The 23,420-nt window shown below is 48.7% G+C and overlaps 9 protein-coding genes across 9 annotated transcripts; 3 read left to right on the top strand and 6 right to left on the bottom strand.

Annotated features, from left to right (window-relative positions):
- Nucleotides 1–43: 43 nt before the first annotated feature.
- On the bottom strand, nucleotides 44–1,499 carry DFJ58DRAFT_715707 (chaperonin 10-like protein; the record flags this gene model as incomplete). The annotated part of the gene is made up of 8 exons (XM_041384150.1): nucleotides 44–133; nucleotides 185–268; nucleotides 320–463; nucleotides 515–851; nucleotides 907–1,010; nucleotides 1,063–1,164; nucleotides 1,222–1,277; nucleotides 1,400–1,499. 8 exons carry the CDS (start codon nucleotides 1,497–1,499, stop codon nucleotides 44–46), a joined length of 1,017 nt encoding a protein of 338 aa, XP_041245514.1.
- Nucleotides 1,500–2,453: 954 nt separating this feature from the next.
- Nucleotides 2,454–4,125, top strand: DFJ58DRAFT_682303 (NADP-dependent oxidoreductase domain-containing protein). Its single transcript, XM_041383240.1, has 10 exons — nucleotides 2,454–2,612; nucleotides 2,667–2,819; nucleotides 2,869–2,915; nucleotides 2,974–3,144; nucleotides 3,191–3,227; nucleotides 3,287–3,384; nucleotides 3,432–3,488; nucleotides 3,543–3,696; nucleotides 3,749–3,879; nucleotides 3,933–4,125. The coding sequence occupies exons 1-10, from the start codon at nucleotides 2,586–2,588 to the stop codon at nucleotides 4,021–4,023; spliced, it is 966 nt and encodes a 321-aa protein (XP_041245513.1). The 5' UTR covers nucleotides 2,454–2,585; the 3' UTR covers nucleotides 4,024–4,125.
- Nucleotides 4,126–4,196: 71 nt separating this feature from the next.
- Nucleotides 4,197–5,789, bottom strand: DFJ58DRAFT_780423 (uncharacterized protein). The gene is made up of 7 exons (XM_041389743.1): nucleotides 5,488–5,789; nucleotides 5,310–5,430; nucleotides 5,179–5,260; nucleotides 4,797–5,128; nucleotides 4,627–4,748; nucleotides 4,550–4,577; nucleotides 4,197–4,500 (listed from the first exon to the last, which is right to left on the bottom strand). Exons 1-7 carry the CDS (start codon nucleotides 5,768–5,770, stop codon nucleotides 4,359–4,361), a joined length of 1,110 nt encoding a protein of 369 aa, XP_041245512.1. The 5' UTR covers nucleotides 5,771–5,789; the 3' UTR covers nucleotides 4,197–4,358.
- A 13-nt stretch (nucleotides 5,790–5,802) lies between these two features.
- On the bottom strand, nucleotides 5,803–8,692 carry DFJ58DRAFT_780418 (acetyl-CoA synthetase-like protein). The gene is made up of 15 exons (XM_041389742.1): nucleotides 8,195–8,692; nucleotides 8,046–8,130; nucleotides 7,660–7,997; nucleotides 7,574–7,604; nucleotides 7,448–7,523; nucleotides 7,367–7,396; nucleotides 7,103–7,310; nucleotides 6,946–7,043; nucleotides 6,884–6,893; nucleotides 6,658–6,825; nucleotides 6,488–6,606; nucleotides 6,423–6,439; nucleotides 6,350–6,373; nucleotides 6,112–6,297; nucleotides 5,803–6,065 (listed from the first exon to the last, which is right to left on the bottom strand). Exons 1-15 carry the CDS (start codon nucleotides 8,569–8,571, stop codon nucleotides 5,916–5,918), a joined length of 1,917 nt encoding a protein of 638 aa, XP_041245511.1. The 5' UTR covers nucleotides 8,572–8,692; the 3' UTR covers nucleotides 5,803–5,915.
- On the top strand, nucleotides 8,675–9,033 carry DFJ58DRAFT_780417 (uncharacterized protein). Its single transcript, XM_041389741.1, has one exon. The coding sequence runs from the start codon at nucleotides 8,795–8,797 to the stop codon at nucleotides 9,008–9,010; it is 216 nt and encodes a 71-aa protein (XP_041245510.1). The 5' UTR covers nucleotides 8,675–8,794; the 3' UTR covers nucleotides 9,011–9,033.
- A 335-nt stretch (nucleotides 9,034–9,368) lies between these two features.
- DFJ58DRAFT_285025 (kinase-like domain-containing protein) lies at nucleotides 9,369–11,119 on the bottom strand. Its single transcript, XM_041379670.1, has 9 exons — nucleotides 10,896–11,119; nucleotides 10,679–10,839; nucleotides 10,509–10,629; nucleotides 10,399–10,461; nucleotides 10,165–10,347; nucleotides 10,084–10,114; nucleotides 9,994–10,031; nucleotides 9,731–9,940; nucleotides 9,369–9,678 (listed from the first exon to the last, which is right to left on the bottom strand). Exons 1-9 carry the CDS (start codon nucleotides 10,932–10,934, stop codon nucleotides 9,466–9,468), a joined length of 1,059 nt encoding a protein of 352 aa, XP_041245509.1. The 5' UTR covers nucleotides 10,935–11,119; the 3' UTR covers nucleotides 9,369–9,465.
- A 1,415-nt stretch (nucleotides 11,120–12,534) lies between these two features.
- On the bottom strand, nucleotides 12,535–13,964 carry DFJ58DRAFT_744659 (kinase-like domain-containing protein). Its single transcript, XM_041387334.1, has 8 exons — nucleotides 13,796–13,964; nucleotides 13,606–13,735; nucleotides 13,510–13,572; nucleotides 13,264–13,449; nucleotides 13,180–13,210; nucleotides 13,091–13,128; nucleotides 12,829–13,038; nucleotides 12,535–12,777 (listed from the first exon to the last, which is right to left on the bottom strand). The coding sequence occupies exons 1-8, from the start codon at nucleotides 13,924–13,926 to the stop codon at nucleotides 12,544–12,546; spliced, it is 1,023 nt and encodes a 340-aa protein (XP_041245508.1). The 5' UTR covers nucleotides 13,927–13,964; the 3' UTR covers nucleotides 12,535–12,543.
- Nucleotides 13,965–15,646: 1,682 nt separating this feature from the next.
- On the top strand, nucleotides 15,647–16,249 carry DFJ58DRAFT_780400 (zf-CSL-domain-containing protein). Its single transcript, XM_041389740.1, has 2 exons — nucleotides 15,647–15,897; nucleotides 15,947–16,249. Exons 1-2 carry the CDS (start codon nucleotides 15,715–15,717, stop codon nucleotides 16,109–16,111), a joined length of 348 nt encoding a protein of 115 aa, XP_041245507.1. The 5' UTR covers nucleotides 15,647–15,714; the 3' UTR covers nucleotides 16,112–16,249.
- A 1,276-nt stretch (nucleotides 16,250–17,525) lies between these two features.
- Nucleotides 17,526–18,459, bottom strand: DFJ58DRAFT_913133 (uncharacterized protein; the record flags this gene model as incomplete). Its single annotated transcript, XM_041395305.1, has 3 exons — nucleotides 17,526–17,743; nucleotides 17,792–18,187; nucleotides 18,355–18,459. The coding sequence occupies 2 exons, from the start codon at nucleotides 18,457–18,459 to the stop codon at nucleotides 17,903–17,905; spliced, it is 390 nt and encodes a 129-aa protein (XP_041245506.1). The 3' UTR covers nucleotides 17,526–17,743; nucleotides 17,792–17,902.
- Between the last annotated feature and the right edge of the window lie 4,961 nt (nucleotides 18,460–23,420).

The raw sequence follows: 23,420 nt of genomic DNA, 5'->3' as shown, positions 1-23,420 counted from the left end.
ATATAAGTACATTTGACTAGGTAACGCAGGACACAACTTGGTATTACGGTTTCAGTGCAATCTTTAAAGCGGTTCTGCTGTTCATTTTATCAAGTGCCTGCTGATATTCGCTGATCTTGAACACGTCAGTGACCTGGAAAAATTTAATGTGGTTGGCCAAGTTTGGAATACGGTTCACGCATACCATGCCCTTTACTTTCACTTTACCACTGTCAAGGTACGCTATGGCTCGAGGGAAACAATGAGTCTGAGCAAATGAGCCAATGATCTGCTCAAGTTATAAGCAAGAAGTGAACAGTCTTAGGATTATTCCACGCACCTTAATTTCATCCCCAAATATCTTGGAAGGAGGCCAGTGGACACGAGCGCTATCAGAGTAGACGCCGTAGATCATGAGAGTTCCGCCCCGTCGGACGTAATTAATGGAGTCGTTCGCAACCTCTTCATTGCCAGTAGCCTCAACCTGTAACAAATAATTCAAAGACTTAGGTATTCAGTCCTGAAATTCACCTACGACCACATCGAATCCATATGGATGGTTCCTCCTTAGTTGTTCCCACTGAGGTGCAGGATTTTCCCTATCAAGCTCAACATACACGTCACCGGCCCCTAGATCCTGTGCAATCTGGGTCTTAATACCCTTGTTGGCAGCAATCACAACATTGGCGGCACCGTTCAGTTTGAGCAGTTGTGCGAGAATCAGCCCGGTAGGGCCAGCACCAATTACCAAGGCATCAATGCCTACGGGTGCGTTGAGCTTATCCATCCCGTGAATGGCGCAAGCAGCAGGTTCGACAAGTGTCGCTTCTTCATCGGTGAGGTGCTCGATCTTGTAAGTTTTCTTAGCCTCGCTACACAAATGAGCAAACTTGTAAGAGGTGCGGGTTCAGCAGTGGTGACACGTACAATACGGCATACTCAGCAAATCCTCCTGCCATTGAAACTCCTTTGCCGTTGAAGTTCTCACATAGCAGAGACTGTCCCCGTCTGCAATAGAAACACGTATCGCACTGTAAAGATATCAAGTTGTACTCTCCCAATGTACTGGAGAATTGGATTTACTGTAACCCCTGGGTCAGCAACGCATCGGTCACCTTCAGCGAATCCTGTGACGTTACTGCCGACTTTGGCAACCGTCCCAATTACTTCGTGACCAGGGATTAGCTGTGATCGGATAATCACTCTCGAAAAACGCTTAAATTTGCTGTCGCGAACACTCACAGGAAACTTCGCGATGAATTCTCCCTCATGCACATGCCCGTCGGTTCCACATATGCCTGTGGACAGTTAAATTCATGCGTGGAATGTCTACGGGTGCCGTACGTGGAGCTTACCACAACATGAGACTGAAACAATCAATATCAGAGTCACTATCAGCAAACTACTCAGAAGTGCGCACCCTTGATCAAGAGCTCATCGTCCGTTATGGTAGGGATTGGTACAGATTGCATGCTGAATTGCCGCGGCTGATGTAAATGAAATGAGAGGGAACGTATCATGATAACATGAAACTCACGGCCTCGTAGTAGACAGCGTTCATGGTAGCCATGAGTTTTTCCTGCAAAGAGAGGTTTCGCCAAATATTAACGATAGAAAGCTTTCGATGAAGAGTGGTGACAGTGGAAGATGGATGGATCAGCCTGGGAGATATGTTTCATGCCCTTCAGTCTCAAACCTTTTGTACTGTATAATATTATATAACAGAAGCTCAAATCAGTCAGGCAGGAAGGTCACCTGAGTAATTTCGTCCGTCTCGGGTTGTAATACAGTGGAATCGGCCCGCCCGGATGTGGAGTGTATAAACAGCTTGCTCGAGACAAGCTTGAGAAACTAGTACGACACAAGTCGCAAGTAAGCCGATGCTGCAACAATGTACTTCTGACGAGGAAATCCATTGAACAAACAGCGGCCGGTGTCGGCCAAGTAGTGCCTTACGATGGCTTCGCAACCAGCCCGAGCTCGCAGCCTCAACCGGGAACCTGCCAGTGGGTCTGGTGTCATCCCCAAAGCATTGCCAACTGCCGCAAGGAAATGATAAGTACTTGAAGCAGATGAATGTGAACGTTCAAAGGACATGGACCCCCGTATCATGATCTAAAGCATACTCTGTACTAAATTAACCGGAGAAATTTAACGCCGGCAAACTCCGCGTACAAGTGTGAAAGGCGTTTACTCGTCGACTTTAATTTCTTCGATCATCGATATCCCCTGTCCGAGTCTAGCTCTAGAACGAGACGAGTCTCAGCGTGATGTTAGGACAACGCCGAGGTGAGACGACGCGAACGGCATGGTGTGTCGAAGGTGAAACTGTATAGTACGTACGTAGCACATGGTTCAAGATGATATGGTGCCGGTGGCATGTGTTGCCGGGATAAGAAGCATCTAGAAGAGGACATACGATTACCCAATTAACTACCCGGTAATCAGCCGAGTAGAACCGCTCGGCTCCTTCCAACAGAAGTCCGGGAGTCAGTCTCAGTCAGATAAGCCTGAACAGCTTTGAACACGCTAGACTTATAAGACTTGAAACACCTTCAAGTTGCATCCTAAACTAAGGTATCTCAAGTCTCATAAGTCGACTTACGATGCCATCTCGAATCAATCTTATATTCGTAAGCTCACTTACAAACCTAGAGGCCGAGACGGTTGAATGACTTTATTTTTAGGGAGCAGGTTCCTTTGGGCTTCCAGGCCCTCAATCAAATGGAGCACGTATTCATTCAGTTGAACAGGCCCGAGAAACCATCGGTGTTTATGTCCATCATGGATATACCACCATCGATACCGCTCGTCTGTATGGTGGTGGAACTTCTGAGGAGGTGAGTGGTAGTGCAAAATACTAAAGCAGCGTCATTAACGACACCGAAGTTCATAGGTCAAGTCGATCTCGCGGAAGGATGCCACATAGATACCAAGTTTGAACGTTCATCCCCGCACAACTTACAGTGAAAAACTGACACTTCTATTTCATAGGGCCCTGCCTGGCGATCTGTCGCCCAAGAATCTCAGAGCCTCTTTGATGGAATCTTTAAAGTCCCTGCGCTGTAAAAAAGTGCACATCTTCTATTTGCACGCACCTGATCGAAGCGTGCCCGTTGAGGATACCTTACAGACTATCAATGACCTTTATAACGAGGGACATTTGTACGTGTTTCTTTGCATACTGTATTCTCCGCTCATCATACTTTAGCGAACAATTTGGCCTGAGCAACTATAACTCCTGGGAGGTTTGTAATGAGCCACGATTCTTTTTAAAAAAAACAATGCGATCCATCCGTTCACGCAGGTCGCTGAAATTATGGGCATCGCGAAACAGAATAACTGGGTCAGGCCTACAGTGTATCAAGGCGGATATAACGCAATAGAGCGAAATGTAGAAGTGGAGTAAGACATTTCAATTTGACGACTTGGTTTTTCCTAAGATCGTTCAGGCTCATTCCTTGTTTGCGTCATTTTGGGATCAAGTTTTACGCGTACGGGCCATTGGCGTACGTCTCGTATAGCATTTATTGTTTGTTGGATGGCTTACACCTGTCTTACAGAGGCGGCCTTCTAGTAGGAAAGATTCTCGATGAAGATAGCCTGAAAAATACCAAAGGAGGTCGCTGGGATCCTTCCGTATCCCACATGGCACCTATATTACACGAACAATGCAAACCACTGCTGTCAATTCTGCGCGAATTGAAGGAACTATTGGTGCGCAAAGGAGATGACTCTTAACCAAGACTAGTTTATTCAAATGCATCAGGATGTGCATAACGCCCGCATGGCTGAAGTAGCTCAACGATGGCTACAACATCACAGTGCGCTCCAACCTGGAGATGCAGTTATTCTCGGTGCAGCATCACCCCAGCAAATGGAGGATAACATCATGCAATGGTGCGTCCCTTGTCTGGTAGACGATGCTACCCCAACCTCATTTTCATCTCCAGTGAGGGAGGACCGCTGCCGGATGAGATAGTGAAACTGTTGGAAGAGGTGTGGAAAAAGGCAAAATCTGTTGCTTCTCATTATGCTATGTAGATAAAATCAAGGATGGACTCAGGCATCCCTGTGGTTCAAGTATCATGATAAAACCACCTGTTCTTCAAAACGTTTCATTCACAACCAAAGGCTTTGTGTTTCAGCAGCTCGGTTGACGTGAGAATGTACCTTTGCTTGCATGGCGCGCGGCAGGTGAATCAATCACTGAAGTGTTTCAACTAAAATGGAGATGATAATTGAAAACATTAATCCGTGAGCGATGAACGTTATATTAGTCCGCGAAGTGTAAGTAAATGTACTGAAGACGCCCAATAAGATGAGGTGATGAAATGTAAGAAACAAGGATGTTCAGTCGCAACGGCCATAAAGCAAACTCATACGGGAAGGACGGTTTTGAAGACGTAGTCCCAGATCTTGCTGGTAACACCGAAACCTAGCTCGAAGTTCTTGTAGTGGTGTGCAAGATGGTATTTCTTCATGTGCCGCAAGTATGCAGGTAATTTCGTGTGGTGAAGTCTGAATGTGGATCAATATAAGGCGTCAAATCAGAACCGACGAGACTCACGCATAATGCATACAGTCGTAGACGACATCTGTAAAAGATGATAAGAACAAGTTTCAAGCTCGTACACACCTACTTACAAAACGCGAATGAACCAGCGATGATACCGTTAGCGACTGGAGTGGGGAACAGGATATATGCGAGGCGAGTGAATGGAGCTTGGAGGATTCCAAACATTACAGGCGGCATGACGAGCCTGAGTCTAAGAGAAAATTAGCAACTATGTTATAGTCCCCGCGGAATTACGCACCTATCCATAGGCATATAGTGATGGATACCGTGAAGCAAAAAGTGAAGTGTCAAAAACGCATAGTGGTCGGGCAGGAACTCGTCGATATGGAACAGGAAACGATGCATCCCATATTCTAGAATTGTCCATATGAAATTCCCCAAGAAGAAGCATGGAAGGGTTTTAGCAAATGCGTCTAATGTTACGGTTGACGTGAGTGACAATGGGAGTAGAGGATTGGACATGAAGGTGGGTATGGGGCCATTGAACTGGAGCATGGATCGAAGGAACAGATTTGCGGTAATTGGTAGCCAAATCAGTGGTACCGCATACCACACGGTCCGTGTGCACACCTTTATAATCAGATAAGATGGGAACACAGATGTCTAGGCATGCTGCGCACCTCAAATATATCGTAGGCAAAGAGACGAGCAGACTCTTGCAAATGCCGTGGTTGATGAACTTGCTTGAGATAATAGGATTTGCTATATCCAGGCAGTCAGAAAAGTCTTCGGTGAGAAGCTCCTAACGTACCTAAAGTTGGCATGCCACATTTGCTGCAGTAAGGGCGTGCGCAGGTCCAAAAACTGTGTCTTCTCAAAATCCTCCGCAGAGTTAGTGTCTTCGGGGTGGAAGTCATCTGGAGCTTCCCAGTCTGCAGAGTGAATCCTCCATGAGTATGTTTTTCGGTAAAGCGCAGTTGAGTATGTACCATCTCTGACAACCGTTGCCTCCGTCCCCAACCGTCCAATCACGTATTCCTCCAACATGTCATACGCAGAGTCAGAGTGATCATGAGAATCCCCATCCTTCATGATACTTTCTACGTCTGTTCCAGCATGGGCGAGAATGAGGTCGTCTCCTCCTGGGTGGTCAGGCACGAAACCAGTGACGTCGTACACCTTTCCACGGCAGGTTATCCAACAGCTTTTGGCGGACTTGTGGTTTGCAACATCCTCTTCGGTGTAAATACAAACGCGTTTCGTGACCGCCATGCTTGTTGGTGGAGTTTAGACAAACGACAAACTTCGTCTCTCAATTTTGACCTTTTCATTTCCTGCGAAAGTTCTCACGATCTGGACGAGCATAAATAGCCCCTATTTTAACACGAAGCCTCGCCTAACTGGCGGGTGCAATAGATTATTTCCCTCCGACACTCCCAATAACATTCTGCGCAAGCTCTGCACTCCACTTGCGGAGAATATGTTTCATAACCTTCCCACTGGCGGTCTTCGGGAGTTCTCCCGTCGTGCCATCTTCGCCGACAAACCATATCCACGCTGGAGCATTCTGGGAGAGCGTCAGTTTGGCCGAGAGCCCTGCCTCCGGAACTCACCTGTGGATTCATGCTCTCTGCGACAGTCCGGCGGACGTCCTCTCTTGACATGTTGGTGCTCGGTTCTCTGACAATCCATGCCCCTACGACCTCTCCATACTTTGTATCAGGCACAGAGACAACCGCAGCTTCCCTGATGGAGGGATGTGCAGTCAGTGCGTTCTCGATCTGGACCGGAAATAGATTCTATAGGCTCAGTTAGGCCATGATATCACGTACGTGAGACGGAATGTGTCACCTCCCCGCCACGAATAATAATATCCTGTGAAGTAGTTCATTCTCTGGATTACCGAGCCAACGCGTGTACTAACCTTTATCCTGCCAACAACTGCGGGACATCAAATCATTTTTCAAGAAAAAGTAACAACAGGCTTACTCTTCAGATATCCTTCCTCATCCATGATCCCTTTGTCACCTGTATGCATCCATACTGTGGACGGGTCATTCGGATCCGCCCGCATGGCCTTCTGCGTTTGTTCCTCATCCTCCCAGTAGCTAGACTTATTTCAGTGGACACAAACAACTGAGAAACCAGACCAAGCGAACCCTTTCTGAACAAGATAACCAGCGATACACAGTTCACCTGGCTTGCCGACAGGGACAACATGTCCATCTTGGTCGATGATCTTGGCCATCACGTGCGGTTGTACTCTACCGACCGTCTCAACACGCTTGATGATTGGATCTGCCGGGATGGTTTGAAAAGACACGGGGCTGAAACAAAATTAGCGACTGTTATAGAACCCCATTCCCGATGAGGGAGTAAATTCACCTTGTTTCCGCTGTTAAAAGGTTAATTGGCCGAATTTCAGTTAAACGAAATAGGAAACTCACTCATTCCATACGCAATCGACAGATCTACGAGGTTCAATTTCTCGATGAGTTGTCGCATGAGGTCAATAGGTATTGGCGAGCCCGCCGCAATGCCAGTCCTATATTTCAGCATATCATAAGTGATGATGCGTGATTAGGCAAGACTTGGTCCGCTTACCGTAGGCGACTCAAATCCAGCTTCTCTCCCGCGTCTTGCCGCTTCTGTACTTCTGCCAAGACACCCAAGAAATGCGTGGGGACGCCATGCAGGGCCGTACATCTATCCTGCACGACGGAGTCCACGATAGCTTTGGGATCATAGATCTCTGAAGGATATACAACGCAAGACCCATGGGACCATGCAGCAAGGTTACCGAGGACTAGGCGTGCATGAATTCAAGGTAAGAATGGTTGCACGAAAACACGGACAGTTGTCACTCATCAAAACAGTGGAACAGAGGAGGTACATTGCCTGGTGAGAAGCATCTATATCATGCATTGCAAGAATCAGAGGTGAACGCACATAGGACATCGTCTGGGCCCAGTCGCATACAATCACCAATGGAGATACCATTATTGAGTAGGTTCGTGTGAGTTAGCTGAGACGACATTCAGGAGCAGTGCAGACATGGTAGAGGCAATCATTTACTGAGACAGCCTTGGGAGTACCGGTGGTCCCGCTATGTATCATTATTCACTATGAAAAAATGGAAGGTCATCTAGCAGAAAACCCACCTAGTAAACTGCAGGTTGATAACCTCGTCACTTCTTTGAGACTGGACCGACTCTTCGATATGACGCTGTTCCCAAGTATCTTCCCTCCATATTAAGGTCTCTCTCCAATCAGTGATACTCTTCACATCGCACGTCTCTCGATGCCACTCTGCAGTGTCGTGGATATCACTGACCACGACCAAGTTCCTCAGCGAAGGAAGGGCGGGCTCTTGGATATTGCCGGGACTTGAGTTGCGCAACCCAGGAAAGGCGTCAGAGAGCATCCGGATATAATTTGACGTTCTGATGCGAAGTACAGTAAATAGATGGGTGACGCCAACAAGATTGAGTGTCTCCACCTGTAACACGATGGTTCAAGGGCTGTGGGTAGCGCATAATCAACTCACAAGTTCGTTCAACCTATAGGCAGGATTCAGCGTCACGAGGATTGCACCTATGCTCGCGCACGCCCACTGAAGTGATGCATAAGAGCTTCATATAGGAATACACCCTGGATCAGCGGATATGACACGTTAGAATCAACACAGCACTACACCTATTATTCCCCATGAGTACTGCAACGCGATCACCCTTCCTAACACCCATTGCGACCAAGCCTCGCGCAAGCGCTCGTATGTGCTTGTCAAACTCGTCAAAATCCCATGCTAGGTGGCTAACCACGCCGAGGTTCCGCGATGGCGGCCCACCATGGGCGCGAGGACGTTCTTGCCTACAAATGAGGGCAGGACGGTGAGCATGTTTTCTGAGGATCTCTTCTCTAAAGAAACCTGTGAGCGTTCGAAGGTCCAGGGAGCGTTCGGTAGGTCCCTGGACAGAGGAAGACGTGAGAGAGTGATATCTGGTATTACGACGCGTCGACGCGCCAGTTTGCAACGCCGACCTGACACTTTGACGGAATCCTAGTGAGGCCATCTTGGAAAGAAGCTACCATCCACGCCGCAAGCGAACAGCTGACCTCGAGACACATGAGTATTTTATTAACCCGGCGCCATTAAAGTGTCGGGAGCCTTGAGCCTTCGCACGTAATATGTAAATGACACGGCCGGCGGGGCCGCGGAGTGCTTGCCAAAAATATTGACATACGCGGAGCCAGCTTCGTCTTGCAGTATCAAATCGATGCATCTTCAAGACTTCAATGCACTTGCCCTTCCTCCTTTGTACTTGTCCTAATACTGCAGCCTTGCCAAGGATTGGTGCGGTCGGAGTCCTGACGAATAACTTGTTTTCAACGATTTTCTGCTATGGACGTCTGGCGGTGACAGCCTGCAACATGAAACCGGAAATCTCGAAAGTCTGTGGGGAGCGATGTAAGTGCATGCAGCCTACAGATACATCATTATTGCGATGTTAGCATGATCATCCCGATAGTGGAGGGCAAACATCTCCCAACCTCTGCCGGCTGCACCCCACGATATTTAAGTTACATAAGGAGTGAGTAATCGAGACAGACAAATAAACATATCGATTCGAAAAATTGTAACCCTAGTACTACACAGGCTACACTAGCTAGGTGTGTTTTGGGCGTTTGTCACTAGGTAGCTGACCTCTGTTTACAAATGCTATCTTCCAGCCTCCGGTGAGGAAGGTTATGCTGGGTTCGAATTTTTCTTGTATCATGTGCCAGTGAGTTATCAAACAGTGTCCTCTCAGATATTGCCCCTCAGAACATTCAACACTCGAATCGGGGGCTGGGAAGGAGCCTGGAGTAATACATAGAGCAACATGATAAATAGTCATAGGACACAACCGGAATTAACATAAAGACAAGCAAGAGGATAGCTTCAGAACCAATATAGACACGAAGTCTCATTCGACTGGCAGTGCTTCTTGAAGGTAATTTATCACCTCTTCTACTGACGGACGATCCTCCTTTGTCGTCGACCAGCACCGCCGCATGAAATCCAGGTGATTAGGTTGGATTTCAATGGAGGAGTCGATGGGCTCTACATGTCTGAACTTAGCAGAAATAACATGTATGGCGAACTTCAGCCACCAGTAAGGCTGTTTCCCATATAGGACCTGCACGCAGGTGATATTAGTGTCACTAGCAAGCCAACGAGAGACTACGAACCTGAAGCATGATACCGCCGAGAGCATACATGTCGGTAGATTTAGTCGCGCATTGTATGGGCTGATCTTCCGGGGGGTTAATGAGCTCTGGAGCGACCCAACGTACTGCACCGGTGTGGTAGGAAAAGGCGGGGTTGGTTTGCACCATGAGATTGGAGATGCCGAAATCTGCAAGACGAGGAGATCCATCGGCAGCAACCAGAACATTATTCTATGTACAATCACTATAAGATGATTCCACTTGCATGGCACGTACGAACTTACGTTGGTGAGGTCACCGTGTATCACGTTGTGGTCGTGGACTGCAGAAAACATAGTTATATCGGTTACTTCCATAGTCAGTCCATCACTCACGATACTGGAGCCCCTCAGTAATTTGTTTAAGCTATTGTAAGTGTAGTAAGTTCCCTATTCGGCTTCGTGAATAAAACTCACCAGCCGAAGCCTATCCACCATTGAGAGGGTCTCATGGGCACTAAGGTAAGAGTTCAAAGTCCCGTTCGGCATCCAGGGGGAAACCAATGCGCGAAATGGGCCGAACTGTTCTACAGTGCCATGTAAGGGCAAAACATATTGGTGCTTCAACGCAGCCCATATACTGATCTCGCGGTCAAGGTTCTGCATCTCAAAAGTTTAGATATGCGGTCGTCAGACTAGACCCCAATATACCTTATTGATTCTAACATATTCACGATCACTCAGGTTTGGGAACCGTGGGGATTTGACCGCGACCTGAAGTCACAATAAGGGCATGCAGAAAAAGCAAGTCTATGAAATACCTCATCCGAACTTGCGCCGCAGTTCCATGTACACTTGTAAACATCTCCAAGACCACCCGAGGCGACCGGGTAGCTGGTTTGCCTGAGGATATCACTTGATTTGATACAGAGAGCACTACTACTGTTCAGTGTTTACAAAAGTCCCGCCCTGAGACAAAGAAATGACATACGAATCCTCTGAGTCAGAAGTACTAGGGAGGCATCCATTTGAAAACTGATCATCGGAAGTTCTATTGGGAGTGTCAACAATCGGAGTCGGGCTTGCAGGAATACCATCGTCCGAAAGCTGAACAAGAGATGCTCGGTCACCGCGACCTAGTGCACCACCGACCTGTTAGAGTGAGATGAATGGATGACTCCACGGCCAGACAATGTCAACAAACATACAAGACCAAAGAACTGTCGCAAGCGTTTGAGCGCGTCCATTGTCGACGGGAAATCACAGTGGGAAATAGTCCTGTTGAACTACATTCTTATACAGTGCACACAACATTAGTGTGACAACATCGCAAAGTTACTACCCCACCGATAATTACGTGGAAATAGACTGCCAGTGCGTAGGGTCAAACTGAGGACGCCACGACTGGTATGAGTCGAAGTAATGCTGTGGATGAATCAGAACAATAATGAAGGTTGTCCTTCCACCACAAACGCCCATTTCAGTGCATACAGGCGTCGAGCAACAAACCTACTGGAACTTTTGATGTGTGGCAGACAATGAGACATCTTGAAGTGCGCGGTCAGGGATGTGAAGAGTACTGGCAGCACTGAAAAGGGCAGTAATTGCACGAGGCAATATGTTAGTAAAAGACAAACACCGAGGCGAAGAGGTAGAACTTCGAGAAAGTTCGACTGGCGGTATTATAATAGTTCAAACTTCACCAGGCTACAAAACACTGTTCCCACTAGTCCGCTGTTTTTTGAGAACCCTTTCAGTCTCGGTTGGGAAAAGCAAACGGTTGCACCGAATCGATCCGTCCCATTTCGCCTGCACCAATAGTTTTCAAACCACTTATCTGTTCATATATTAATGGGGCCTGCAGGGCATCTCTAACGCTCATACAGGGTCTGAAAGAAACGTACCCACGTATGACAAGTTTTGAGGTGGGACACGCCGCAACGGCCTGTGCTGTTATTCAACCGTCCATCAACGAAATTGGCAAGTGAGCCATATTGAAATCGCGAGGTTTCATGCAATGTGACTCCGAGTCATCCTCATGCTCCAGGATACAGAACAAACTGGGGATGTAAGGTTGCCTGGGTCGGGTAAACTGCCATCACAGCCAGTACATATCACGATAGGCGAGGGCAAGATTTCGTAATTCTGAATTTTGCTTAATTCGATCATCCAACATTGATTCTGCTGCCAGATTCATGAACTGGTCAGTCTTCCGCTTTGATCGATTCTGAATGCTTTCCTTCGTACGTACATTGAAATCACCGATGTTTACAGCCATGTTTCACGCTTGAATAACAAGACCGCATCCCGTGACTGTTGTGTAGAACACAGATTTTTAGCTCATGAGTGACAGTGTCGACATCCACACAGCTGGAATATGTAACAAACCCTGAAGAATTCACACGCAAACCTAAATGGAACGTTTGCAGCATGCAAAACCAATGCTAATTGGTACATACCTTCATCATGCATGATTACCGCTCCAAGGGAAGTTTCGGAGTCGTTGTCGAACACTGGTTGCTACTAATACTACGCAACAGATAGAGAAGGCGATTGGCTGGTGCACAAGGTTTACTGTGGCAAGAGGTGGCTGAAGAGACGTCTGCCTGCCTTCCTACCCATGGTGCCAGGAGCTCCCGGGAGGCACCGAATCTTCCCTCGAGTAACTAGTCAAAGAAAATCGGCAAATAAACCTATACATGCTCATTAACGCCCACGTAGCGAATAGTGACTGACGAATGCTGAGTGGACGCAATTTGAGGTAAGAGGTGACTTCCTGGTAAAAAAATTCGAGCTACTACTCATATACTTACATAATAGGAATGATTATGTACTAAATAATAAACTGGAAGTCGATCAGCTCTTTGATGGTTTAACTAGTGCAGTGACACGATCTGATCCTAGAAAGCTCAGGATATCAACAGCAGAGGGGCGATGTCCTGCATCACTCCAACATTTCTCGATGGAGCCCCAGAAAGAATCTACGTCGTGCGGACTCGACGGTCTTGTAGGCTTCTTACCCTTGAGTATCAGGACAGTGACTTGATGATCGCTTCGCACATCTGCATAGGGTGGTCGACCTGTCATAACCTATGGGATGTCAGTCGCAAACCAATATAACTACTATGGAATGCCTCGAACCTGAAGCATGATGCATCCAAAGGAATAAATATCGCTGGCTGGCTGTGGAGGGGTTGATAACTCTTTGTTCTCGGGCACCTCAAAGAGTTCTGGCGCAGCCCACCGCACGTTGCTCCTGATGTATGAAGTCCCCGAGAGTTCAGAACACATTGCAAGGATTCCATGATCTGCTACGTAGGCATTGTGATCCGAATCTATCAGAATGTTGTTCTGCCGTTCCAGATCAGAGCTAGAACGCGGGTATCAGACAACTATTACGTACGGAAGTAAGGTCACCGTGAACAACGCCCTTGGAGTGGACTGTAATGTTGTTACTCATTGTTCTTACAAACTATTGAAGATTCCACATACGGTAGCTGATGGCTGCAGCGACTTGCCGCAACTAAGGTTCCAATGAATACCATGATATACGAGCGCTTCTGAGAAACAACTCACGATCCGGAGCTTCTGTTCGATGGTCAATTCTGTGAAATGGTGTTCAAGATATGTGGTGAGCGAGCCGTTGTGTATCCAGGGGAAAACCATTGCTGGAAGTAGGCCAAAATCGTGACTGAAACCGAGCAGGGACAAAAGATTTTCGTGATGCAGTTGCTTCCGTGCATGGAAATCATCCAAGAGTCTCTGCGAAGTCATGAGGTTTGAGCAAGCGTACCACATGCCAAGGGGAAGCTGAGAACATACTTGAGTGAGTCTGGCCCTGGAATCGTCGCCTACGACATCGATCCTTATGGATTTGACTGCTACCTGTCATGGATTTAGATTGCTGGACAGCCATACGTGTAGCATGCTTGCCTCCAGGCCTTGACGGTTGGATGCGATGTAGGTGCATTTCCACACATCCCCGAAACTACCGTGCGCTATTGGATGAGGCGACTCTTTGGATACGAATCCCGTAAGGTCGGATAGGCTGCATTAAAAATCGCGTGAGGAAGTGCGTTGTCACAGGGTACTATGATCATGGACTTGCTGGTTGTCGGGGTCTATCTCACTACCACCTGTGGTAGCCATCATGACAGACGGGTGGCTTCTCCACCACAGCAACTTCCTCCCGACCTTCTCTACCCAAGACCTGCAGTGGGATAAGAAAGGCAGAATCATTTACTAGTAGGTTAGTAGGCTCATGCGTCGTGCCTTTTAACGAGACAGGCTGAGGCGGGTTCTAGTACAGATAGTGACCGAAACAATAAGTCGATACCCGAGTTGCAAATATAAATGATTGATTTGTCCATCGCCTTCCATCGCCCATACCGTTCTCTTCCATTGAATCTGCGATATGGAACCCGGCTGACTTTACCCAATGGGCTACACCCGATCAACCCAATTACGCTTGATTCAAGAGTCAAGCTTGAGTCAAGACTCTTGCGTAACAACGGTTACTTCCTTGCCGCTTGAATCATCTTCTCTGGGAGTTCCACACTGACGGTCGTGCACAGTAAATGAATAATCGGCTCGTCTGGGTTTGTAACGTTGTAGCTTGAACAGAATATTTCAATTCCCGTTGGATGTGCGTTACGAGTCTCATGACCATGGAATTTCACTTATTCTTCATTGACCGCCGCCACGTCACAACAGTGACTACAACATGGAAGCTCGAGTGGTGCTTTGTGGGTTGCTAGGACAAAAGAAGCCTGCATAAACCCGGCCACTACTGGACAGAAATAAATTGCGACCTAAGATATGATGAATCACGGTGTATGATAAGCTAGGCATGGTCAAAAACTTACGAAGGAAAACAAATGCAGGTACAGTCTTAGTGCAAGATCACGGCGTGTCCAATGACAAGGTTTTTACGTATCTTGATCTTGATTTCACCTTCGCAAGGCACATATACTCCGCTTTTGGTTTGAACTTGGGCTCGCCTTTTACTTTTGTCTGAGCTTCAATTACGCACTCGGCTTTGCACACACACCGAAATTGGACAACGGGCATGGTTATCATCAAGGCCCTCCCATCATCTGATTGAACACCCAACCACACAATACAGAGTCATTTGGATTAGACACAGCTAGCGTTTTAACGTTCTTCACTGACGGTGTCCTTGGAGTAGCAGGCTGCATAGGGACTTTCTTGAACTTCACACCAACGATAGCTGCGTCACGATAGCCTCCGTTGCGGCGCAATTCGGGCAGTCTTGGATAGAGTCTCGCCGTCACCTTCCAGGTCCGTGTGCATGTCACATGAGCTCGCGAGGGTCAACGTGGACGATTTGTACAGGGAGGAAGGACGGCTGGGAGAGGCGCCGATCCAGAAACGGGAGACCAAAGGTGGAATTCGAATTCGAGGACGCAGCAGACTTTCGTATAATGCTCTGAGGCATTGGGGGTTGATGAGCTGGTTGTCGATGGAGTAAGGGAATGTTCCGTTGGACGACACAAGTGAGCAGGAAACAGGTACGGTGGTGGAAAGTGTGGTCATGCCGTTGCAGACGGTGCGAAAGGCTGCGTATAATCAGATAAGCGGATAGAATGGAAGGAAAGACATACCGTAGAGCAATGCTCTCGTTATGGTCGGCCTTTGCATCGGTCATGAGGTCCACACCGGACTGCCTGGGCCCTGTACGCTTAGGAGTGTAAGTTGTGGTAGGTTGAAGTACGTCTATCGCTGTACTTGCCCGGCGATGTACATATTGCCACAGAAAGATGAGAACTGTTTGCAAGAACAAAATCAAGGTCTTGTGAAAAAGCAAAAACAAGACTGTAGCTTCAAGTCACTAAGTCGTAGTAAAAAATGAAGACCGTCGAGTTTGTTCAGTTTCTTATGTCGAAGACGGAATCCGGGATTCCGAATCAGACTTTGAAGTTTGCACGTGCCACGGACACAAGTGAGTCAACCACTAGCTGGTGGCTTAGCTATATGGCACATCTAACAACGAACCCTTCATGAATCATGGGTGCTTATTACGACGAGATCGAAATCGAAGATATGGCATGGGATGAGGTAAAAGGTGTCTACCACTATCCCTGCCCCTGCGGTGCCCGCTTCGAAATCTCTCGCAAGCAGCTCGCCAGCTGCGAGGATATCGCGACGTGTCCGAGCTGCAGTCTGATCATCAGAGTTGTCTATGATCCAGTACGTTATGTGGATCTTCTTCACTGAGATGTACTAACATGAACGACAGCTTGATTTTGAAGATGAATCTCCAGATGACGAGGGGTCTGCGTCGCAGGAAAGTGGAGAAGATGAGGAGGAAAGTGACAACAGTGACGACGACCAGTTCGAGGATGCTCTTGAGAAGCTTACTCTAACTGAACCATCGGCAGCGTTGGTTGCAACGGCAGCATAAGAGATTAATTTCCTCGCTCATCCGTCTGGATGATGCTGCTGGATGATAGTCTATGGCGCACTACAATATTAATGCATGTATGTTGTCGAGTATCCTCCACGAATGCTCTTACTAAATGACAACTCGTCTTCGACACTAGTACTCTGAACATATAATATTCCTATATGAAGTTCATTGTCATCGATTGACATCAACGAGAATCAGTTTTCTTCATGGTGCACATACAAGGGTCGCTCATACCGGATAGATATCCATCTACCAGAAAGCACCCTGCGAACATTAACTTTACTGTTGGAACTTTCAGAGTCACAGATATGACCAGTGAGTCGCATCTGAATTCATGACTTAAACCGAGTCGTGGTACAAACCGCAGTCAATAGGGGTGATTGGGCGTGTCGCCTCACTAAACGACTGGGAGGGTCTCTACCCAGCGCTGTTCTTCCACTGACTCGTCATTGTAATGAAGAGAATTTGACACATAGAGTATACCCACTCGATCGCCCACTATATGCGTAAAATTCCTTCTGGTGAGGTGGGGGTCAACTCGCTTGCTTATTTAGCGTTGATCAAAATTTTGGTTTTATAGAACGCGAGGCCCGATGAGTTCTCTGAATGTTTGGCCGAAAACTATTCCCACCTCAGTAGCCTGTGAGTCAACGGTCAAGGGATGGGTGTAGCACAACCAAGACACCGCCTATTGAACGAGATACCTCAGTATGAACCTCTATCGCGCTCGATGCTATTCACCTTCTGCAGCTCGAGAAGTCTATGGAATATATCATCGTCCCACACGGTACGGAAGCTCGTTGAATAGTAGACCGGCCGTTGTTGATCACATCCTGTTCTTGTCTCTTTGATTTAGCCTATATCACAACATGCTATGCCAAACCTGGCATCCTTTGAGTATCATCTGGTCATCTAGAAGTGGATGTCGAGCTTCCCCTGAGATTGAGATCGGCGAAGTCTTGTTACATTGAAGAATGCGTGTGCCATATTAAGAAAGAGTATATAGTGAAACCTGAAGGCAAATTGAATACATTGATTCAAACATCTGCAACTCGCCTGACCCAAGGCTACCAGTCAAAAATTCGCCGCAAAGCTCTGCAGATAGCAGTGCACTCTATTCCGGGCGGCAGGCAAAGCTCCCATCGCTTTATGGTCAGTCCTTTCTCGAGACTCGGGCATCGCTTTATATCATGTAGTTCACAACGCACCCTCGAAATCTTCCTACGTGGCCAGTCCGCCATGCACGCCTCCGGAGTCAGAACAGCAAGACGATCGAGCTGGCTGGAACTCAGGATTCGAGCACGGCTTGACTTTCCTATTAGCCCAACTATAAGAAGCCTGAGTACTGTCTAGCAACTTCTTGGTGTATCTACGCTCCCCTCTGCACTTAAGTCAGTTGTGGTATGTGCATTAATCATCATATATCACTCCACGAAACACGGAGTATAACTCACGAGGTATTATGCTGTACACATTCGATGATATGAGCCGTGGTTATGGGTGATTCTGAAGCAGTGGTTGATATTCCTGAATGCAGGATATTCCATAGAAATGGAGATAGAGCGATGGTATCCAAGCAAGATAATATACCCCCTAATCCAATATACACAAGTCCGTGTCCTACATCTATCCAACATCAACATCTTAATGAACCGACCAACCAAACTCACCCACCTCTAAGTCACTGCTCGGGGTATCAACCGACAGTCCATCCTCACACCCAGCCTTCTCACTGCCTTGCAGGGTCACTTTCTCCCACTCCTTCAACGCACCTTCAACGCACCTTCAACGCCCCTCCCACACCGCCTGACCAAGATGCACGCCCTCCAATTCTCCATCGTCCGGCACCTGCGTATCGGTAGCGTCAGCTGTTGCAGGACTCCGTATTCGCAAGTTAACAGCTGCACACTCGCGGTAGAATGCACCGCCCTTGAGCACTTCTTCTGGAGCATCTGTGCCTTCGTGGGTATTGCTCTTGAAAGGTGTTGAGAGAAAATGATGTGCAGCACGGATGGCATAGGAGATGTCGTAGATTCCTTGAGAAGGCGGAGGAAGGGTTGAAGTATGTACCTGAAGAATGTTCAGTGTTTAGGTTTTCAAATCAAATAAAGAATCTGACAGCACGATGCCGAACGTGGATTGATCGCGTCCCCGGACTGCATTTAATAGTGGTACGGTGGTATCTGATCTAGAGAGCCCGGGACACATGTATACAGCGACGATGTTGGACTTTGCACATTGCCGCTGACGACGTAGATGATGGAGTTGTCTGTCTTTGGTATTTGCCCACCTGATGGTAGTGCGTCGACGACACGCTGGAGGTGGCAGGTGAAGATAATCATTTGAAGGGAACGCCAGCCTTCTTGGTGGGAAAGTGAAGATGTTGGAGGTGGCGGGCCGTGAAGGTTGGGTAATAAGAGGGTGCGGCGGCGGCGTAGAAACGGTTGATGATGTTGATGATGCGTATATCGCGTCCGGTGGGTGCGACAAGGAGGGCGGGGAGGAGAAGGACTGAGAATTAAGGATGATGCTAGTGAGGAGTTTTGTCTCTCATGGGTTAATATAGCAGGATCCTGGTGATCGATGATAGAGCCTAGCTGTTGATACTCGTGTGTGAATATGATAGTATCTAGTCTAGTCTCCTTTCCTGTGAGGAAGTGGGAGCAGAAGGAACGGACAGAAGACACAGATGTCAGATCAAATTCGTCTGCGGATATTGGTTCTTGGTGGTCGATCGCAAGAGGTTTATGAGAATATCAGGGTCTTGGACTGGTTTTAGCGAGAGAGGAATGATATGTGCGCCTCGCTGAGCAAAGTTCTACATGAGGCATTAGGCCTAACGGAGTGAACCCTCCCTGATCAAGTGAGTGATGCGGATGTACGTGGGAGGGTAACATACGTACTGTGAGGATGACTACCCTGGCATGATATGACCCGTTTACGGTTCGTCGTGCGCCATTGTGCAAATGCGCGAACCACCACAAGGATAGAAATGAGCGCGTGCACGTAGTATTTGAGATCCTTCATGACAGCGTGGCATTGACTGCCGCAGCAAGGATGCAAATAGTCATATCATTCGTTCGAGAACCAATTGCAAGGAAGTCCAAGGACACGACTACGTTGTCAGAGTATTACTTTGTTTGTACGTAAGGTTGCAGCTTCGCGCAGTTTCAAAAGCCGGATCTCCCGGCCCAAGCTCCAAGTACCGTCAAACTTGGCAGTCAACACTCTCTCCTCCAACTACGTATACGATCGCCCCCACATTCACATGTCCTGGAGCTCAAATGTAGACATCACTACGTCATGCATCATGTCCTCCTATTTTTACATTGGAGAGGGTAAAGTGTGCCACGGAAATGGTCAATACGCACCACCCAATAACTACGATTTGCGACTAAGGATTCCTGACCTGTGTGTGTTGAAGACACGCGTAGTAACTGTATTATAAACGTACTCTCGACAGCTTTGTGAGTCGCAGTCTACTTCTCCTAGTTTATATCTCATGCAAAGATTCACAATGCCACTCATTTATCGCGAGTTCAATGCAGACTTATGGAACTTGATTGTAGTCCTTAAACTCTTCCCGTTGAGTCTCCGGCAACCGATTATCGAAGAGCTCCTTGACGAGGACGCTCGTTGCGACACCTTGGTGCACCTGCGTTCAATATCACCCTCAATTCAGTGCCATCTATCGTGCCGGAACTTTTCTTACTCTTTGCATTCGCCTCAATTCCATCCCCCGTTCGCTTGCTCTTGCCCGGTGCTTATTCCTCCTCCAGCTGTTCTTTCATGCCTCACAGCTCACAGCATCCTTACTTGTATCGTTTTAATGATGCTGTCATTCTCATTGCCTTCGTCGTGGATATCGCGATTACAAGTTGTACTGTATACACAATGAACTACATAATTCATCACACCCTGTTTTCTCAGATTTTAGCCCACTTTGAATGTACTCGGTACAACAGGAACTCGAATGACCACGAATGTCCGCAACAGTGATGTCCGTGCAGCTTCTTAGTTCGCTATGAGGAAGCACCGATACTGTGCACTTCAACACAATCCACGGCGCACGCGCAAACGCATCTCTGATGGAATCAGCATGTCATTACGTGCACTCAAAACCAGCACGAACATCATGCATAATGAGTTAGGCAGTCAGCGTTAGCAGCTCTTTAATAAGTCGTTCGCTCGGACAACTTTGAACTAGGACTGGATATTGGGTATAGACTATATAGAATACAAAGTATAATCCACTGTACACGTTACATTCAGATAATGTCTGAAATCTCGAATCGGTAGAATACGATCATCACACTACTAAGGTCTGAAGGTGTTGATTTTAGTAAGTGCGAGACACGGAAAGGGTGTTGAAGAGACTCACTCGTCTCTGCACTTTTGCCAGTGTTGGCCATGTGCCATGCGGCTCAAATCAAGCTCAGGACCTCCTCTAGGTATCAGTAATGTAGTTGCAGGGTTATAAAATGGGTCTCGAGAAGCAGGTGGTACCCAGAATAACAGCCGATGTTTGGGTCCTACCACCCATCCACTGTCACTATTCAGGAAAAAGGGAGTCGAACTGTGGTCGTCATGGGATGCTCCCTCTGTTAGCTCAGAGGTGTCACGGAGCGCATGGATGGAGTTGGACGAGAAGGAAATGAGGTGATTGTTCCAAGGGTTCGATTTCACGGTAGTGGTGGCCTCTAATGTGCGAGGTTCATCTGAGAATGCTGAAGGATCTGACACGGCGCACTGTTGCGATGGCTGCCTCGTCACTACATCCCACAGCCGAACTGTCTTATCCCCCGAACCAGTGACGATGCGAGTGCCGTCCGGCGAGAACGAGACCGATGTGATAAAACTAGTGTGCCCTCGCAAGGGCTCACCGACTGGCTGTCCCGTCCCTGCATCCCACAGCCGAACTGTCTTATCGTACGAACCAGTGACGATGCGAGTGCCGTCCGGCGAGAACGAGACCGATGTGACACAAAGAGTGTGCCCCCACAAGGACTCACCGACTGGCTGTCCCGTCCCTGCATCCCACAGCCGAACTGTGTTATCGAACGAACCAGTGACGATGCGAGTGCCGTCCGGCGAGAACGAGACTGATGTGAGTCCATGAGTGTGCCCCCGCAAGGGCTCACCGACTGGCTGTCCCATCCCTGCATCCCACAGCCGAACTGTCTTATCCTCCGAACCAGTGACGATGCGAGTGCCGTCCGGCGAGAACGAGACCGATGTGACACGATCAGTGTGCCCCCGCAAGGGCTCACCGACTGGCTGTCCCGTCCCTGCATCCCACAGCCGAACTGTCTTATCCCAAGAACCAGTGACGATGCGAGTGCCGTCCGGCGAGAACGAGACCGATGTGACAGAATTAGTGTGCCCCCGCAAGGGCTCACCGACTGGCTGTCCCGTCCCTGCATCCCACAGCCGAACTGTGTTATCGTACGAACCAGTGACGATGCGAGTGCCGTCCGGCGAGAACGAGACCGATGTGACACAATTAGTGTGCCCCCGCAAGGGCTCACCGACTGGCTGTCCCGTCCCTGCATCCCACAGCCGAACTGTGTTATCCTCCGAACCAGTGACGATGCGAGTGCCGTCCGGCGAGAACGAGACCGATGTGACATACCAAGTGTGCCCCCGCAAGGGCTCACCGACTAGCTGTCCCGTCCCTGCATCCCACAGCCGAACTGTGTTATCCTCCGAACCAGTGACGATGCGAGTGCCGTCCGGCGAGAACGAGACCGATGTGACAGAATTAGTGTGCCCCCGCAAGGGCTCACCGACTGGCTGTCCCGTCCCTGCATCCCACAGCCGAACTGTGTTATCCTCTGAACCAGTGACGATGCGAGTGCCGTCCGGCGAGAACGAGACCGATGTGACATACCAGTGTGCCCCCGCAAGGGCTCACCGACTGGCTGTCCCGTCCCTGCATCCCACAGCCGAACTGTCCTATCCTCCGAACCAGTGACGATGCGAGTGCCGTCCGGCGAGAACGAGACCGATGTGACATAACTGAGTGTGCCCCCGCAAGGGCTCACCGACTGGCTGTCCCGTCCCTGCATCCCACAGCCGAACTGTGTTATCGAAAGAACCAGTGACGATGCGAGTGCCGTCCGGCAAAGAACGAGACCGATTGTGACCAAATGAGTGTGCCCCCGCAAGGGCTCACCGACTGGCTGTCCCGTCCCTGCATCCCACAGCCGAACTGTCGTCATCCCAAGAACCAGTGACGATGCGAGTGCCGTCCGGCGAGAACGAGACCGATGTGACTACCAAGTGTGCCCCTCGCAAGGGCTCACCGACTGGCTGTCCCGTTCCCTGCATCCCACAGCCGAACTGTCTTATCCCAGAACCAGTGACGATGCGAGTGCCGTCCGGCGAGAACGAGACCGATGTGACATAATGAGTGTGCCCCCGCAAGGGCTCACCGACTGGCTGTCCCGTCCCTGCATCCCACAGCCGAACTGTCTTATCCCAAGAACCAGTGACGATGCGAGTGCCGTCCGGCGAGAACGAGACCGATGTGACAAAATGAGTGTGCTCCCTGAGCACGGTCTGAGCAGCCGGCCAGTTCATATCGCGTCCAGATGCCACACGAAGGGTATTCGGAAACCATACAGAAAACTTTCTCGATAGCGGAGAGTTGGCAGGCAAGAATGGGAGTGCTGATACATAGAGATGTGGCGTGCTGTGTAAAATGATGCCGGCGAAGACTTGAATGAACCTTTGTGTGTCCATTGCAGCCAATGAGACATCTTTGAATTTGGGATGGCCCTGTGGTTGCTTATGAGCATTTTATCTCACACCTAGTAGCAGTGTGCTCACCTTCATCCACCGGGCAATGGGCGGAAGGGCAGAAACTGCACCGCTGAGCGCATTGATCAGGGCGAGTAACTCGAGCCAGAAAAATAGCCGTTTGTGGTCGAACAACAATGTCACTTCTTTCGCAAGCTCCTTGTCGAAGACTGTGGTTCGTACGTGCGACGTCCAAAATCGAGCTGAATATGACAGATGTGGGGGGATGCATTTTTGGACTCGTTCTTGAAGCCCGGGATCTTCGCAATTAGAGAGGTACGACGACTTCAAATCACAGATGTTGAAGCGAAGGCCATGTTCCATCACTCGAAGTGACGCAAATGCAAGGTCGCGTTGCGACTTTGACAGGTCGATGGAAAACTCTCCGCTAGATGGTTGTCCGTTAAGAAATCGCGGAAGGATGCGTGAAGGGGGTCGGATTGGGGAATCTGGGCTGGTCGTGCCGCTGAGGAGGGAGCCCATGCCTTTTATCACGAGCTCC

Source organism: Suillus subalutaceus (genome assembly GCF_016647625.1).
Source record: "Suillus subalutaceus strain FC151 chromosome Unknown DFJ58scaffold_34, whole genome shotgun sequence".
In the NCBI taxonomy this organism is placed as follows: domain Eukaryota; kingdom Fungi; phylum Basidiomycota; class Agaricomycetes; order Boletales; family Suillaceae; genus Suillus; species Suillus subalutaceus.
This window is presented reverse-complemented; position numbering and strand designations above follow the sequence as displayed.

Bases quoted from the DNA above. Each gene is read 5' to 3' on its own strand.
- DFJ58DRAFT_682303 (XM_041383240.1), top strand. From the start codon at position 2,586: ATGCCATCTCGAATCAATCTTATATTC. The intron at 3,228-3,286 runs GTTTGTAATGAG...CCGTTCACGCAG, and splicing joins GCAACTATAACTCCTGGGAG to GTCGCTGAAATTATGGGCAT. The intron at 3,880-3,932 runs GTGCGTCCCTTG...TTTCATCTCCAG, and splicing joins GAGGATAACATCATGCAATG to TGAGGGAGGACCGCTGCCGG.
- DFJ58DRAFT_780423 (XM_041389743.1), bottom strand. From the start codon at position 5,770: ATGGCGGTCACGAAACGCGTTTGTATTTACACCGAAGAGGATGTTGCA. The intron at 5,431-5,487 runs GTACATACTCAA...TTCACTCTGCAG, and splicing joins GGCAACGGTTGTCAGAGATG to ACTGGGAAGCTCCAGATGAC. The intron at 4,578-4,626 runs GTAAGTAGGTGT...CATCTTTTACAG, and splicing joins CGCTGGTTCATTCGCGTTTT to ATGTCGTCTACGACTGTATG.
- DFJ58DRAFT_780418 (XM_041389742.1), bottom strand. From the start codon at position 8,571: ATGGCCTCACTAGGATTCCGTCAAAGTGTCAGGTCGGCGTTGCAAACT. The intron at 8,131-8,194 runs GTGTAGTGCTGT...TCCTATATGAAG, and splicing joins GTACTCATGGGGAATAATAG to CTCTTATGCATCACTTCAGT. The intron at 7,998-8,045 runs GTGAGTTGATTA...ATCGTGTTACAG, and splicing joins CCTATAGGTTGAACGAACTT to GTGGAGACACTCAATCTTGT.
- DFJ58DRAFT_780417 (XM_041389741.1), top strand. From the start codon at position 8,795: ATGCACTTGCCCTTCCTCCTTTGTACTTGTCCTAATACTGCAGCCTTG.
- DFJ58DRAFT_285025 (XM_041379670.1), bottom strand. From the start codon at position 10,934: ATGGACGCGCTCAAACGCTTGCGACAGTTCTTTGGTCTT. The intron at 10,115-10,164 runs GTGAGTTTTATT...CACTTACAATAG, and splicing joins TGGTGGATAGGCTTCGGCTG to CTTAAACAAATTACTGAGGG. The intron at 10,032-10,083 runs GTGAGTGATGGA...TGTTTTCTGCAG, and splicing joins TACTGAGGGGCTCCAGTATC to TCCACGACCACAACGTGATA.
- DFJ58DRAFT_744659 (XM_041387334.1), bottom strand. From the start codon at position 13,926: ATGATTCTGCCTTTCTTATCCCACTGCAGGTCTTGGGTAGAGAAGGTC. The intron at 13,736-13,795 runs GCAAGTCCATGA...TTTTTAATGCAG, and splicing joins GAGATAGACCCCGACAACCA to CCTATCCGACCTTACGGGAT. The intron at 13,573-13,605 runs GTATGGCTGTCC...AATCCATGACAG, and splicing joins TGGAGGCAAGCATGCTACAC to GTAGCAGTCAAATCCATAAG.
- DFJ58DRAFT_780400 (XM_041389740.1), top strand. From the start codon at position 15,715: ATGGGTGCTTATTACGACGAGATCGAAATCGAAGATATGGCATGGGAT. The intron at 15,898-15,946 runs GTACGTTATGTG...CATGAACGACAG, and splicing joins TCAGAGTTGTCTATGATCCA to CTTGATTTTGAAGATGAATC.